The 17596-nt window shown below is 45.6% G+C and overlaps 1 protein-coding gene across 2 annotated transcripts in view; it reads right to left on the reverse strand.

Moving 5' to 3' along the window:
• LOC311238291 (alpha-actinin-4) overlaps positions 1–17596 on the reverse strand; it is a 98248-nt gene that overhangs the window by 8817 nt on the left and 71835 nt on the right. Inside the window, exons 4-16 of one of the 2 annotated variants that reach the window (XM_084326318.1) lie at positions 14429–14515; positions 13736–13823; positions 13280–13358; positions 12955–13036; positions 10152–10237; positions 8997–9089; positions 8369–8494; positions 7235–7339; positions 6886–7033; positions 4274–4424; positions 2086–2194; positions 1811–1951; positions 693–875 (exon numbers count right to left, since the gene is read on the reverse strand). In XM_084326318.1, the coding sequence (XP_084182444.1) occupies positions 693–875; positions 1811–1951; positions 2086–2194; positions 4274–4424; positions 6886–7033; positions 7235–7339; positions 8369–8494; positions 8997–9089; positions 10152–10237; positions 12955–13036; positions 13280–13358; positions 13736–13823; positions 14429–14515 (1478 nt within the window). Of the gene's footprint in view, positions 1–692; positions 876–1810; positions 1952–2085; positions 2195–4273; positions 4425–6885; positions 7034–7234; positions 7340–8368; positions 8495–8996; positions 9090–10151; positions 10238–11568; positions 11655–12954; positions 13037–13279; positions 13359–13735; positions 13824–14428; positions 14516–17596 lie in introns of both variants that reach the window. The other variant, XM_084326317.1, reaches the window with a different exon arrangement.

The raw sequence follows: 17596 nt of genomic DNA on the forward strand, positions 1-17596 counted from the left end.
AAAGAAGCTCAGTACAGTAAGTTTAACGTTTAAATGTTAGTTAAATGTTTTTTAAACAAGAAAATGTGGGATACGTGTATATGAAGTTCATGAGATAAAGAGGGAGCAGTTTCTTGTCTAAGGATGTGATCATTAAATAAAGAGGGAGCAGTTTCTTGTCTAAGGATGTGATCATTAAATAAAGAGGGAGCAGTTTCTTGTCTAAGGATGTGGTCATTAAATAAAGAGGGAGCAGTTTCTTGTCTAAGGATGTGATCATTAAATAAAGAGGGAGCAGTTTCTTGTCTAAGGATGTGATCATTAAATAAAGAGGGAACAGTTTCTTGTCTAAGGATGTGATCATTAAATAAAGAGGGAGCAGTTTTTTGTCTTAAGGATGTGATCATTAAATAAAGAGGGAGCAGTTTCTTGTCTAAGGATGTGATCATTAAATAAAGAGGGAGCAGTTTCTTGTCTTAAGGATGTGATCATTAAATAAAGAGGGAGACGTTTCTTGTCTAAGGATGTGATCATTAAATAAAGAGGGAGCAGTTTCTTGTCTAAGGATGTGATAAGGACAATAAAAAATTAAATAAGGGATGAAAGTGCAGAAAACAGACATCCTTATGAGAAATGAATCCCAGCTGTGTCCACAAAAGACAACAACATCATCATCATCATCATGACATGTCACTCATAAGCGTTGAACCGACCGAGCCCCATTTGTTGTCGATGCTCTCCGGTGTGATGGTGGTGTAGGGGTTGGTTCCAGTTAGCTTGATGCCGTTGTACTGGGCGATCTTCAGCACCTCGGCCTGGATGGCCTGGATGGACTCGCGCTCCTTGTTGGCGTCAGGCAGGGTGGACTTGAACTGCTCATGTGCCGTTATCAGACCCTGAGGAGGAGAGGAGATGAGGGGGGGTTTATGTACTGGTACTGCATACCTACACGTAGTTACACATGCACAGTCCCTCACACATATCGATCTATCTATCTATCTATCTATCTATCTATATATATATCTATCTAACCCTAACTAACCTTACTGTCATGCACATGTCCTAATATACTAACCTACACTGTAGCACATGAACATTGTTACTCAGCTGATAGAGTTGTGCCCTTCCTGATGGCTTGTCGTACAGAACTTGTAAGTCACTTTGGATAAAAGTCAGCTAAATGACTAAATGTAAAAAAAAAAATTATATGCGTTTCATCAGAGCCCCTGGAGCATTTTTGGAGTTTAGTGCCTTGCTCAAGGGCAGATATGGTGGGCACCATACATGTAGGAAAGTCTGGGGGTGTTGCATATGTGGATTTTATGGTGGTTTTTGTTCTGGATCTACGTCTTGACCTGTAAAGCCCATGGGGTCAATTCCATGTGATTTCGGGCTATACACATAGATTTGATTTGATTTAGAATACCAGCCACCCTTCAGTCACCAGCTCACAGCTGGAATACACCCTTCAGTCAGTGGCAGGGATCGAACCAGCTGCCTTTTGGTTACTGGCCGGCCACTTTCAAACATTTTAAATATATGTTGTATGCATTTAATTTTTAATCTGTGATGGGAGGTGCCCATCTAATAACCCCGATGACATACACACTGTACCGACCACCCCTCTAAACCAGGTTGCTATGTACCGACTCTAGGCCCCGACACTAGGGGTAAGGATTTTACGGTGTACTGGGAAATGAAAAACGAAGCCTCATCACACATACAAATTGATTCTAAGTAAATCGTTGGTGTCGAGGAGGCTACATAGTAAATTCTACTCTCGTTGTCCAGGTTTGCTAAATGCGTACACCTCGTCTTTTCTGTCCTCTACCTGGATCTCCTCGATGGTGTGGACAATGAACATGTCCTGCAGGTCCTCCATGGCTCCCTCCATCCAGTTGTTGAAGGGCGCCGCCCTCTTGGCGTACTCCAGGTACAGCTCGTCTATCGACTCCAACTGCTTCTCTGTTCTCTGTTGGTGGACAAACGGAATTTGGCAAAGGTTCACTAAACTTGTCAACATTGGTAAAATAAACTCTAGTTTACATTCTTTGATTGTATGGAGGCATTATGGGATGGAGGGGGAGTGAAGGAGGAGTGTCGTACCTCCAGATACTCCCTGCGGCTCTGGGTGAGGGACCCCAGGCTGTCCCACTGTTCACATATCTTCTGACAGCGAGCGTTGACACTGGGAGAGTCATAGTAGTCCAGCTCACTGTAACACACACACACACAGGAGGGAAGAGACAGTAAATATACAGGACACCACGTAGCTATATTGTCAAAGTTCAATGTTTATTTATATTCAAATTGCAGAGGAGATACTATCTTATCCTTCGGATGAGACGCTAAACCGAGGTCCTGACTGAATTCGGTCGTTAAAGAACCCAGGACGCCTATCGTAAAGAGTAGGGGGTTCCCCGACGTTCCTGGCCAAATTCCCAATCAGGTCTCTGACATCAAGGCCACCTAATCATCCCTTCCCCGTAATTGACTGATATCAATCCCCGTTGTAACTGAGGGGTACAATTCCCTGACTGTATTACTAGATATGATACTTACTACCACTACCTTTGTACTTAATATTCGGCCACCCAGTACACGGCATAAATATATTATCATGAACACTCTCACGTAGATGAAACGGATCCAACACAAATGTACGAATTAGAAACAGGTCTTTATTTCCTACACAGCGATGGTGTGTAGAATAAGCACTTAATCACTTAATTACATTTATGAATTGAAATAGTATGCACTTTTATGGCAAGGAGTATTCGTCGGTATATCAATAGAGAATGTCCAATCTCTGAAGGCGCAGGTGGTAAATATACGACCTGGAATAGTTAAGGAATAACAGCAATGATACTTTAATGATTATAGGCTGGATACACTAGAGGGGGTTAATCCGGTCGCTTGTAAGCCGACAGGAGTAGGAGGGGGGGGGGGGGGTAGAATCCAGCTGCCTCGTCCGGCCAAGGGTATCCCAGGTGAACCCACTGTAGTGCCGTTCAATGCGCCGGCGATCCTTGGACCACAGATGAAAGCAGGTGGACTCTTTGTGGGCCGGCTCTCTCCGGTCCACGGGGGAGAGACGTGAAGAGACCTCGTCTTGCAGAGCGTCTCCTCACCTTGCGTCCTCTCCAGGGGGGGGGGTTCCAACACACGGCAGTGTCGGGGGTCTTTATCCATGGAATAATCAAAGTATCCAAAGCATAATCCGTGCCTGGGAAGGCGGGCTGTCGTCGGTAGAATAATCCGGTATACAGGTCCACTCGCTCGTCGGCTCTGGGGCTCCTCGGGTGCAGCTTCACATAGGGTCAACCACCCTGGGCAAGCAGCCAGCTCTCTGCCCGAAACGATGGGGTACTGACTACGGTAGTATTCTCACCGCACGAAGCACTATATATTAACAGACTATTATTAGCTTAATAGACTACGTCCAACTCGACGATATAGTGCCAAATATGACTATTCAAATATTAATATACACGATGTCTCAATACCGATGGTAGGCGAACTTGGCCTTACTCCCACACGTGGCGTCGCGGGGAGGCTTTACGTCTGTGACTCTATTGGAGGGTAAGAAACTGGACTGAAAAGAAAGTCCTACTTTAGTAGCGCAGTATATATACGCACTATGAACAAATAGTCCCATTAGTGGTGCGGTAGCCAAATTCCTACGCGGAACTAGGACTTGTTCGTACATGTCGAGCGGTACGTTTGAACTGGGTCTGAGGGGTATGGCAGCCTGGCACCAAGGTCTCGACCAATAGTAGAATGGAGACTATTATGGGATGTTCAGTAGGCTAGAATGGATATTCAATGCATATTGTACAAGGAATATACAAGGGATATCAGGGAATATTAGAGAATATACAAATACAATTAAATATATATATATAAATAAATATATATATTCGGTTTAATCTGGCCCTTCACAACACCCGTCTCTATATAAATGCAATTCATTATTATTATCTGGAATATTCAGCATTTACATGACTAATAAAGCCTTACGTGCCAACAGCAACACATAATAGACTAGATTATCCCAATATAACCCACTCAATCAAAGGTTCTCTCTACAGCCAGGTTTCTTAAACAGTGGGCCAGGACACAACATGGTACAGTAGGTCCCCACAAGACTACAGTAGTAATATGTCTGATATGTTTCAATGAGCGTGGGAGAAGAAACGACCATGCCCCACTCTCCCCTGCTGAGCAGACAGACAGCTACCCTGTCCATCTCCTCCCATCCATCCTTCTCCTCCCATCCCTCACTCTTACTTACTTGAGTTCCTGTGCAATCGCAGCGATCTGCTCCACTCTGTCCTGGTGGGCGGCCAGGTCGCTCTCAAAGGCCTCGTGTTTCCGTAGCAACGCCTTGACCTCTGACAGAGAGGCCGTCTCGTAGTCCTTCTGCGTCAGCATGGCCTCCTTACCTGCACCCATTACACACACGCATTACATACACACACAACATACTCATTACACAAACACGCACATTACACACATCACGAGGGTCTAGCAAAGCCTTGTGGCAAAAGTCTGGTTCTCACGAATGGAGGAAGAATAAGTCAATGTGTTTTAGACCATGACTGCATGTGTGTTTGTGCATGCGTATGTGCGTATGTGTGTATAGAATAGAATCGAATAGAAACTTTATCGTCATTGTTGGTACAACGAAATTGGGTTTAGAGCATCACCACTGGCATACAAACATACTGAATATAGCATATACATAATAATAATATCAATATGCGTATTAGGGCTGCAACGATTAGTCGACATAATCGACGACGTCGATTATAAAAAATCGTCGACGAGAAATTGTTGCGTCGATTAGTCATTAAAAAAAAATAAAAAATTTGTGCTCTACCTATCTTTGTGAGAGTGGCTTCTCAGGGTTCCAGACAACATCATAACATGATGATCCCATAGCAAATGTTGGACATTGAAAACATTGTTCCCCTGCAGGAGATGATGATCAGACTAGACACACAATACATTACACACGCACTCCTCTCACTCACACACACAGCGATCAGAGTAAGACACACACATACACACTCCTCCAGGGCCGGACTGGGGAAATAATTCATACCGGGAGATATAGCGTGAAATATAGCCCCAGTCAGGCCACTTTTTAAGCGGGGGGTCTGGGGGTCCCCCACCAGGAAATTTTTTGTTACAAAGACTTAATTTCCTGCATTCTGGTGAATTTTAGTGCATGTGAATCACAAACTAATGAGCCAACAATTGCTTAGTACAATGTACTGTTATGGACCTCAAATAAAACTGTTGTGGCACTAGCAATGCTACTCTCTCCACCTTCAAAAAGAAAAAAGCAAGAGCACAACATATTTTTCTATTTACTATTATAATACAGTTAACCACTCTCTCCTGTAAGGGCCTTTCTTTTTCTTTGTTTTATCCCTCTCTCCTCCACCCTTTCTCTTTCTTCCACTGTCCATCTTGACATCAACGTTAATTGACTTTCGCTCTACTGTCTCTCTCCCGAGTCCCTCACTACCTGGCTCATTGCCTGGCTGTTATTCTGCATCTGAGTGCCGTCTGCCATTCCATTCGCCGCCTCCGCTGTCAATCAGTTGTATCGCCTGGTCCCGCCTCCACCAATCACAAGCAGCAGCACGGCTCCATTGTGTGTGTGTGTGTGATCCGCCGGCCCGTGAGAGAGAGTCAGATAGTTCTCCAACTCTGTGGCAGACAGTGAAATCCTGGTTGTTCCCCACCCATCTAGGTTATCTAAATATCGCGCCGCGCCGCCGCCACAACTAGAAACAATTGCCTGGCAAAAAAAAAAAAAAAAAAAAAAATAATAATAATATATATATTTTTTTTTTATAATTTTTTTTTTTTAATCTGTGCATGCCAGGCCACCGGGAAAACTCCCGGTGCTCCCGATGGCCAGTCCGGGCCTGCACTCCTCTCACTCACACACAGCGATCAGAGTAAGACACACACACATACACACTCCTCTCACTCACACACAGCGGTCAGAGTAAGACACACACACATTCACACTCCTCTCTCTCACACAGCGATCAGAGTAAGACACGCACACATTCACACTCCTCTCACTCACACACAGCGATCAGAGTAAGACACACACACATTCACACTCCTCTCACTCACACACAGCGATCAGAGTAAGACACACACACATTCACACTCCTCTCTCACACAGCGATCAGAGTAAGACACACACATTCACACTCCTCTCACTCACACACAGCGATCAGAGTAAGACACACACACATTCACACTCCTCTCACTCACACACAGCGATCAGAGTAAGACACACACACATTCACACTCCTCTCTCTCACACAGCGATCAGAGTAAGACACACACACATTCACACACACACAGACTCCTCTCACACACAGCAAACAAAAGTTATTTAAAGTACACTTCCACTTTAATTTGTATTATTTAATTTATTTATCTTGTTATGAGTGATTGCTGTATTGTTCTTCAAATACATTTTCATTTAAAGTGGCTTAAAGATCCAAATTCAAATGTTTCATGAGTCATTATTTTAATTTGCTATGGGATCATCATGTTATGATGTTGTTGTTTGGTCCTGACAAGAGTCTCAAAGTCTGGGGTGATGGTAGACAAGCAACTCTGAGGTCATGCTCAATGTTCAATCTGTTCCTCTGCTCTGTCTTCAGCTGGACCAGAGCTGAGAAGCCACTTTCACAAAGATGGGTAATAAAAAAAAAAAAAAAAATTTTGGTTGTTGTTTATATTGGTTTTCGATTAGTCGACTAATCGAAAAAATAATCGGCAGATTAGTCGACTACCAAATTAGTCATTAGTTGCAGCCCTACGTATGTTCATGCACACATCCACACATATATGAATCAGATCTCGTACCATCAGTCCAGGACTCGTGGATGGTGGCCTTCTGCCGGAACTTCTCAGCCAGATGGTCCAGTCTCTCCAGACGACGGATCTCGTTGAGGAGCCACTCCTCGTAGCCCTTCTCTGCCCCCTCCAGGCTGTGCCACGCGCCATTGATGTCCTGCGCCCAACAGGAGGAGCATGTTCACTGGGGGTTTTCTGAAGGTTGTTATGGTATGTAATGCGTGTGTGTGGGTATGTGTACATGCGTGTGTAGTGTATGTGTGTGTAGTGTATGTGTATGTAGTATGTGTAGTGTGTGTATGTAGTGTGTGTATGTAGTGTGTGTGTGTGTGTGTTTGTGTGTAGTGTGTGTACTCACAGACACCATGCGTCCCTCAGAAGGCATGAAGGCAGGTCTGTTGCTGAGTCTCAGTTTGGTCTGCAGGGTGTTGAAGTTGATCTCCAGCTGACACTTCTCCTGGACCTGCGGACAGATGGAGTCACAGACACACCGTCACCAGTCGTACAGACAGATGGAGTCACAGACACAGTCACCAGTCGTACAGACAGATGGAGTCACAGACACACGGTCACCAGTCGTACAGCAGGACGACGCTGTAACCTAATACACACGCAGACATGCAGGCACACCACATGCCCACTAGCATTTTTCCATATGGCCATTAAAAAACAATCAATTCTAATGAACCAGAGAGGTCTAGGAGGCCTTTGGGGGGGCTCAAATCATGCCAGGGGAGTCTAGGGCCGTTACTAATAACCATTTTGGTAATTGAGTATTATGTCATGCTGTATACATGATATTAAATCAAATGAATCAAGTGCTTGATAGCAAAAATGTATGTGGTAGGCTATAAGCTATTGCATTTTAGAACCATCGACATACATGTGTATGTATGCTTAGAGCGCCAGAAAAGACTTCCTTCCTGTTTTTCCAATATACAAATAAAGTCTTGAAGGCAACCTGGAGATGAAAACACTGTTCTACACACAGACCACTCATGTATCTACCCCCCCTGTGGTGCCGGGGGATGATGTGAATAATAAAGTGCAGCCTCACACCCCGTGCTGCTGTGCCGTTTGTCTTTCAGCGACAGTAAGCAGAACAAGAGTTCTAGGGTGTGTTCCATCACATCTATTGAGGTTACAGTCTTAAAAGGTGCCAGTATGCAGGTATCACGGCTGCCATGGCAACGACACCGGGGGGGGTATAGACCGCTGCAACCTAAACAACAACAAAAACATTCTAAATGGACTCAAGTTTATTTCCCGTTTCTGCAATACTAGAACTGGCCTAAGTGGATGGGTTAGGGTCGTCATAGAAACGTTGGAAAATGGCTTCCCCGGCACCGCTGGGAAACCTATTCCATTGCAAGAAGTAGCAAAAATGTTACGTTAGCAAACTATGTTTGCTAATATCAATAGCTCGACAGGATAACGTGGGTCCAGGCCGTTCCCCCACTGAAAAAGGTTGAGATAAAGGTTTCAGTTGTACCTTGGGAGGCTTGTGGGTACGACGGTAGTCTCTGAAATCCTCCTGCTTCTGCAGCATCTCAGCCATGGTCTTCTCCGGGCTACGGTTCTCCAGCCAGGGGATGGTCCTACGGATCCACTCCAACAGCTGGGGGGAGGGAGGGAGGGAGTTGGGAGGAAAGGATGGGTAAGAAATGGGACATAATGCAGAGATAAGGTGCAACGATGCCCAGTATGGTTTGAGATGTTTAAGGCCTGTGGCATACAGGCTAATTATAATGTAAATGGACGCATTTATATAGCAGCTTTTATCCAAAGCACTATACAACTTGTGCCTCACGTTCACACACCGATGGCGGAGGCAATGATGCAAGGTGCCAACCTGCTCATCAGGAGCAGTTAAGGGGTTAATCATCTTGCTCAAGGACACTCAACGACATTGCCCAGGAGGAGCCGGAATCTAACTGGGAACCTTCAGATTACCAGACGACCGCTCTACCTCCTGTCGCCCCTTTATAATGTAATTGATAAGTAAATGAAGAGATGGCCTTCGTGTCGGTGTGAGATGATCTGTATAATGATAAGTAAAATGTGGAGGAATTGTGTAGACTGCTGAGGTTTATCGTTGATTTTGTTTGTGTTGTACTCACATCACTGGCCAGTTTCTCGTAGTCCTCCATCAGGTGTTCATTCTCTTGGTTGACAGCCAGCACCTTGCAGATACGATTAGCAGCTGTCTCGGCCTATCAGAGACAACAGCAGTCAGTAACGCTTGCACGGATTGGCCAAAAGTCTGCCGTCATCAACTTTAGTCACTGCACCCAGAGCCCAAGTTAGTCTCTACCAAAAACAAGGTTAAGACATTCCGAGGTGAGACACTGAACCTACAGTTTGTCACAAACCAAGGCAAGGCAACTCCTACTCTCTAGTGCCAGCTTTCCACTGGTGTTGGTCTGTAAATAGTGCCTCTCTTAACTGGCATTTCCGATCGTTAGATCAGTGACTCTCGTCTCGGCCCTGTAGACCGGTGTGAGCACGCACACTCCACACGCAAGCAGTGACTCATATCTTTAAACACACAGCCAGGCACGGGTTACTGAAAAACCACGGGGGAACACAAATACAATATTTCAAACATAAGGTTGATGTCTAGGCTAATGGAACATGCCGTTAGTTATGCCAGTGTCACACTCTCAGTGTGATTAAACTCCATGCGTCTCCAGTCACAACCCAGGAGCATTGAGTGCATACTCTAGTTACACCTTCTGTAGAGCTGTAGTCCATATCGGTAGGTCTGCCTAGGATATTACACTACTGTACCACTGGAATAAAGAAACAGTACAGTTTTATTGATTCAGTAAACTTACTTTCAATACTTGCTTTGACTTTTACTTACGAAAACGGTAGTCTGGTTACGCTAAAATATTCATAACATTTCTAAAAATCACATTATAAAAACATGAAATATTCAACATCAAACATCCCAATGGGAAAGTGTTAATGGCCGAGGAGGAAATTGGAGCGACGTCAACAGTGCTTTCCACAGTCATGGCAACCGGCGCCTGGTTTCCCAAAAGCACATTAGCGCTAAGATCCTCTTAGTTCCATTGCAAGGCATTTAAAACGTTAACAGTGATTTTGGGAGACGGGGCCGCGTCGCATAAATCGCCCCGTGGGAAAGCACTGCCAACGACCTGTCTGTACGGGTAGCATAGAATTAGGAGCAATAGAAGAGAAGTGTTTGTGTGAATCTGAAGAACCGGCATGGAGTGGAGTGGAGCAGAGCAGAGCAGAGCAGAGCTCACCTTCTGAGCGCCAGAGAAGGCGTGATAGAAGCAGGATACATAGGTCATAATGGCCTTCTCATCCGGCCTCAGCGTGCCCACGATGTCTATGCACCACCCAGCAACCAGCAGGAGAGAGGGAGAGAGGGAGATGGACAGAGAAGAGAGAGAGAAAGGGTGAAGCTAAGCTACCCAAAGCTAGGAGGTCCCCACTCCCTAGCAGAGGGCGTGAGAGCGAAGTTTTTTGTGTGTGGAGGCGTTAGAGAAGGTTGATGGTCCACAGCTCCAAGCCCCTCCATACAACTACCTCACTGGTAGTCTGGAGGGGGTGGGATGTGAGGAGGGTATTTTTTTTGGGGGGGTGGAAGGGAGAGAGATGCACGTCCACTTCGACAGAAGGGATGCTGGAGCTGTGAGCATGAGGTTGGGACACTACTTCACTTTACACACACGAACACACACATTACACTATACACACACTCATAAAGGACCACGCTGTGAATAAGCCTTAGGGCTTTATTGCGTTTGTATCCATTTGATTTATTTGTATTTGGGATATATCCGAGGGTGAATGGGATCAAATGTGGTTTATATTGTTGGTATATTAAAAGCTGTGATCATGAGCCACGCTGGTAAGAGCAGTAAGATTCTGTTGCTAAATTGATTCAAGTAGCAAAACAAAACTGTCCCATCTGCCTTTATGCAACTACACAGTCAATACTGCTAGGACTAGAGCAACCGCACCAAGCGGCACACACGCCCACACACTTCTCTCTCATACACACACCTCTCCTGGGACTGCAGCATGCAAACAAGTTCTGAGTGAGCTACAGAAATTAATTAGAGGAAGAAGAGCAAAACAAGAGACGTATCAGCTCGCTTCCTGTTTGAGGCCTAGAGGGAGAGGAGGAGGAGGAGGAGGGGGAGAGAGAAGTATGAGGGGATGGATAATGGAAAGCAGGAGGAGAATATGAGGGAGCATGGGAATGAAGGGGGGGAGGGAGGGGGGGAGAGAGAGAGAGAGAGAGAGAGAGAGAGGGAGAGGGAGAGAGAGAGAGAGAGAGAGGGAGAGGGAGAGAGAGATCTACTGTAGGAAGACTAAGCACTAAGCCTGCACTAACTGTGCTGTGGTAATACTGGAGTATTCACAACCTTAGCTATACGACTATACTGATATGCCCTTACTACACTATATAAGGGGACATTTACTGCTTTTACCAACATAATTCATTCAAGATCTTGCAGGGGTGTGCGTGTGTGCGTGTGTGTATGCGTGTCCCAACAACCCGTCTCCTGGGCGAGGCCAATCCCAACGCTGTAACGAGAGAGAGAGAGAGAGAGAGAGATGGAAGCCATGCTGGGGAGAAGCAGCAGCGGCAGCGCACATGGACGGGGGCCGTTAGTATCAGGGGTTGGAGGTCACGGGGTCAGAGGGTACCTTCTGCGCTCCAGAGAAGGCATGGTAGAAACTGGACACATAGGTCATAATGGCTTTTTCGTCGGGACGAGCAGTGTTCACAATGTCTACAGTGAGTGGGGGGGGGGAGACACGGTTATACACACAGACACGAGCAGGACAGAGGACACACACATGGTTATACAACCAGGATACAAGACACAGATAGTTATATATAAAACAAGTACACAAGTGGACAGTACACAGACTGACGGACACGTATTCTCTAGGTTATCCGTACGGCAGGCCAGACAGGACATTCCAAAAACACGGTTTCACTGAACAAAAACACAGACGACAACAAGGTGGACACAGACTACAGTAACTACAGGCACATCCAGGCAGTTAATGGGCCTATAATCAAGCCGTGCCCTCTTTTCTCGATCCTCCAATCACAACTGTTGCATCGAGCAACAGTTGTGATTGGAGGATCGAAAAAAGAGGGCGGGTTTGAGATGCACTGCAGCTTGAAGAGCTGGAGAAGATACGGGGGCGAGGATGAATGTTACAATGATCGAGGGAGGGAGGGAGGGATGATAAAGGGAGATGGGGGCGGGAAGGATGAGCCTTGTCCTCATTGAAGGATGAGTCTCGCTCTCATTCCATCTGCTGTGTTGAATTATGGGCTTGGAGAACCAGTTATGCACAGTCATCATATACATGATTATGAAGTATAGTTCAAAGAGTTTTATCATGAAAGTATAGCAATGGGTTGTCATTAAGTTATTAGCTACTTTAAACCCTTTGCTCGCAAAATTGCATTTTTAAAAGAAAGATATTTTAAAAGACTACTTTCAAGTACCAACATACCTATTTAAAATATATATAACATTTTGAAATGAAAAACCCTTCATTAACTCTCATTCACTTACTCAAACAGGATTCATATCAAACGTCACATAATGGGTCAATTCTACTGTATCTCAAGCCCCACCCTATTTTCTTGATCCTCCAATCCCAACTGTTGCTCCCCCTAAATGTCAGGGAAGCAACAGTTGGGATTGGAGGATCAAGAAAACATCCCACGCCTAAGCCACCGCCCCATTCAACGTCTACGGGACGGGACAGCCCCGCTAGATTTGGACATCTAGGTAAACCCGTCCCACCCCTGATTCTCTCTCAAACATTCCAGAGGACTGTCCCGGGGCAGAGGAAAAACGTGCTCAACATAGGTGGCATTCCCCTTTAAATATATCCACATTCCCCTTTAAATACATTCACTGTCATGCATTCTCAAGTGAAATCACACTGAAAACAAACTAATGAGCATACCACCAGTAACACGAGGAAGAACACTCAGGCGTTCCCCCAGGCGCTCTCACGGGCACGGGCACACGTCCGCAGCCGAGAACATGTTAAAAGTCATACCTTCCGCGTCCAACATCCTGGGGATGTCCAGGTACTTCTCGGCAACCTCGAAGGCATTGTTCAGGTTGGTCACCGGGTCGTCCTGAAACAACCAATCACAGCGTTGAGAAGGAGCAGTGAACTAGCCAATCACAGCGTTGAGAAGGAGCAGCGAACTAGCCAATCACAGCGTTGAGAAGGAGCAGCGAACTAGCCCATGTGAGCGCTATGTTCACATTGAATGAGGTCATATTAAAATAGAAAGACTGGTGAAAGATGTTACTGGCACAGTGTGTGTGTGTGTGTGTGTGTGTGTGTGTGTGTGTGTGTGTGTGTGTGTGTGTACCTTTCTGAGCTTGTCGTAGTCGATGAGCTCAGGTCTGTGTCTGTGGATCAGAGCGTTGAAGGCGAGGCCATCCTTCCAGCTGTTCGAGAGAGAGAAAGAGAGCGAGAGAGAGAAAGAGAGAGAGAGAGACAGAGAGACAGATGGAGACAGACAGTGTGGCGAGTTGACAGTGTGGCGAGTTGACCGTAGACCATGTAACACCACTGTAGTATAAGACAAAATCTTATATTAGTGACACATCTTCCCCTTATATCCACCAGGGGGCGGCCATGACCCAAAAGAAAAGTGTGCCAACATTATAATATTCCTGAAGAGCTTTTGACATTGCATTGGAATCCATGGTCATTTGAAAAGCATCTCTCCTCACACCAGACTGCTTGTGTTCATTTCAGCATCTGTAATCAACTTTAATAGTTCTGCACATTGGTATTATGAGTGTGTGTGCGTGTGTTTTACCTGATGTGGAAGTTCTGCACATTGACATTCTTGTAAGGAGCAGTCTTCCTCTGGCACCACAGCAGAAGACCTTCTTTAGCAGAGGTTTCTAGGGAGGAAGAGGAGGAGAGCAGGAGGAGAGGAGAGGAGGGGAGAAGAGAGAAGAAGAGGGGAGGAGAGAAGAGGAGGAGAAAAGCGGAGGAGAAGAGAGTAGGGGAAGCAGAGAGGAGGGGAGGAGGAGGAGAGAAGAGATGAGGAGGAGAGCAGGAGGAAGAGGAGGAGGGGAGAGGAGGAGAAGAGGAGAGAGAAGAGGATAATGGGTGGGTGCACAAATAAAATGTTACTTATCATTTGAGACATTTGAGCCGGAATCTAATGATATGAATAGATGGCGTTGGGTCAGTGGATAGACCGCCATGAAATGGCTCCATTACATACATACACGCTCTTTCGTTCTCACCCATCCAAGACCTGGGTCCAAAACCAGTCAAGTAGGCCAATCATCACTATCTCGGATACACTCCACCAGGCTTGTGTGCTTGTATGTATGCATGTGCGTGTGCGTGTGTGTGTGCGTGTGTGTGTGGCTGAAGCTTTGTTAATTCCACTCCAGTTCCCAGAGGAATCTTTCAGCATGCACAGCTGGGCCAAAGGGGAGGTGTGTGTGCGTGTGCATGCGAGTGTGAGTGTGAGTGCGAGTGTGTGCGCGTGTACCTTCTACAGAGATGTCCTGGATGGCGAAGCGTAGGATGATGGTCCAGATCATTCCCAGGGTCATCTTGGCGTTCCCATCCACGATTTCTACACATCACAACATCACATCACTAAGATTACAGTGCTTCCATTTAGGGTTGGACCATAATTCAATATCACGAGATTGTGATTAAAATATCATTGTGATATTGCTGCACATCATTTGGTCATCTAAATTAATTATAACAACCACATTTGTGGGGGGGGGGGGTTATTTGAAAATAACAAAGAGTTTCAGTTTGATAATGACACTTTACGTTACCATGCGGTTCAATGCCACAAACGAGCAACTGGGATTAATTATTCGTCTTGTGATTTTGCATTGTGTGAACAGATATCGTGACGTAATATCGATATTGGGGAACGATTCAAGATGATTATCATGATATTGATCTCATAATCTCTCATAATGTCCAGCCATAATTCTGTCCACAATGTTGGCAGAACAGCATATCATTAATACAGTGATTGATCTTAGCCTCATCCTCCTACTATATCAAGGAGACGCCTCTCTCGCGCCCCCCCCCCCCTCTCTCTCTCTCTCTAGTCGTCAGTGCAGGGTAGTGTGTCTCTCTACAAAAACAGATCACATTATTTCCATAACGATCGATTACCAGGCATGTTACGATTATGACATCACACCCACCAACATCATTATAACCACCATATAAATCATTAGGAGCATGGATATTCCACTTAAGACACCTCATGGTTTATATGACAAAACAGTCAAACCGATGCGATGAAACATTTACAATATAGACATTATTATCCATATGAAATGGATACTACCCATTACTTTAACATTCAGTCATTCATTTGGTCTACTATACACCCCCCAAGGCACCGGAGAGACTATACACCCGCCAAGGCACCGGAGAGACTATACACCCCCCAAGGCACCGGAGAGACTATACACCCGCCAAGGCACCGGAGAGACTATACACCCCCCAAGGCACCGGAGAGACTATACACCCCCCAAGGCACCGGAGAGACTATACACCCCCCAAGGCACCGGAGAGACTATACACCCCCCAAGGCACCGGAGAGACTATACACCCCCCAAGGCACCGGAGAGACTATACACCCCCCAAGGCACCGGAGAGACTATACACCCCCCAAGGCACCGGAGAGACTATACACCCCCCAAGGCACCGGAGAGACTATACACCCCCCAAGGCACCGGAGAGACTATACACCCCCCAAGGCACCGGAGAGACTATACACCCCCCAAGGCACCGGAGAGACTATACACCCCCCAAGGCACCGGAGAGACTATACACCCCCCAAGGCACCGGAGAGAAGGAAACATCTATAATAACAACAAAAGGTTTCAACACACTTTCATCGATACATCTTTCAGATTTGAATCGCGGCTGAAGTCACTCTCAATGCAGTCTCAGTGATTGGATACATAATGGTTCACTTGCACTGAAAGCTCAGCATTAAAAACCTGAGAGCTGCTTTTGATCCATTGTGTGCATTTTCTTTCTGTGGTCAATCATTCATCCAATCAAGTCAAATGCATTGTGTTGATATATTGATTTATATTCCAGTAGGTCGGTAGAAACAGGTGTGTCGCTATCAAATATCATGATCTCAAGTTTCACAATCCATAGATGATTGATTAGGAAAGTGCACACACGCATGCACACACACGGGTACAGCATGTGGTATGCTAGCAGGTCAGACGTGTCTGTAGCATGGTTCACATTCCACTGGTTTCTTACAAACATACCTGGAGTGCATTTCTCTTTCTGTCATACCTTCAGTTCATCCCTTCATACTTTCACCTCTCCGTCATGATCATTACTTCAGTTAATCTCTCCATATGTTCACCTCTGTCATGATCATTACTTCAGTTCATCTCTCCATACTGTCACCTCTCCGTCATGATCATTACTTCAGTTAATCTCTCCATACTGTCACCTCTCCGTCATGATCATTACTTCAGTTAATCTCTCCATATGTTCACCTCTCCGTCATGATCATTACTTCAGTTAATCTCTCCATACGTTCACCTCTCCGTCATGATCATTACTTCAGTTAATCTCTCCATACGTTCACCTCTCCGTCATGATCATTACTTCAGTTCATCTCTCCATACGTTCACCTCTGTCATGATCATTACTTCAGTTCATCTCTCCATATGTTCACCTCTGTCATGATCATTACTTCAGTTCATCTCTCCATATGTTCACCTCTGTCATGATCATAACTTCAGTTCATCTCTCCATACGTTCACCTCTGTCATGATCATAACTTCAGTTCATCTCTCCATACGTTCACCTCTGTCATGATCATAACTTCAGTTCATCTCTCCATACGTTCACCTCTGTCATGATCATAACTTCAGTTCATCTCTCCATACGTTCACCTCTGTCATGATCATTACTTCAGTTCATCTCTCCATACTTTCACCTCTGTCATGATCATTACTTCAGTTCATCTCTCCATACGTTCACCTCTGTCATGATCATAACTTCAGTTCATCTCTCCATACGTTCACCTGTCATGATCATAACTTCAGTTAATCTCTCCATACGTTCACCTCTGTCATGATCATATCAGTTAATCTCTCCATACTGTACTTTCACTTCATCAATCACTCTCTCCTTTACTCTCATCCCGCTCAATTAAACAGACGACAGAGAGTCTCTCCTTTTCTCAACAGACTCGAGAGTCTCCATTCCTCTCATCCCTTCACTTTTTTTCTCCCTGGGTCTGCATTCTTCTGTCCATCAGTCACTTTTCCAGCAGATGACCTTTTGTGGGCCGTTGGTTTATGCCAGGATAGAAAGTGAGTGAGCGTGCGCTTGGAGTGAAATGGTGCGTATGTGTGTCCGTCTGTCTCTTGGTGTGTACGTATATATGTGTGTCTGTGAGAGGGACATTATTCTAGGCTGTGTCATACAGCTGGAATGAGGTGGGGGGGGGGGGGTCGCAGGTCGTTAGTAGTGATATAGCAGCAGAAAGGTCATCGTCCTGCGGGCCGCTGCAGACAGACTCAGGGCCGCTTCCCCGCTGATTTAGTGACATAGTAAAGGACCTCTGTCCTCTCTCACAAGTCATCGTCTCCGTCGGTCAAACCTGATCTACTGGACGGCAGGAGACTAGAGAGACTGTGAC

This window comes from Notolepis coatsorum (genome assembly GCF_963971535.1).
Source record: "Notolepis coatsorum genome assembly, chromosome: 1".
Lineage (NCBI taxonomy): Eukaryota > Metazoa > Chordata > Actinopteri > Aulopiformes > Paralepididae > Notolepis > Notolepis coatsorum.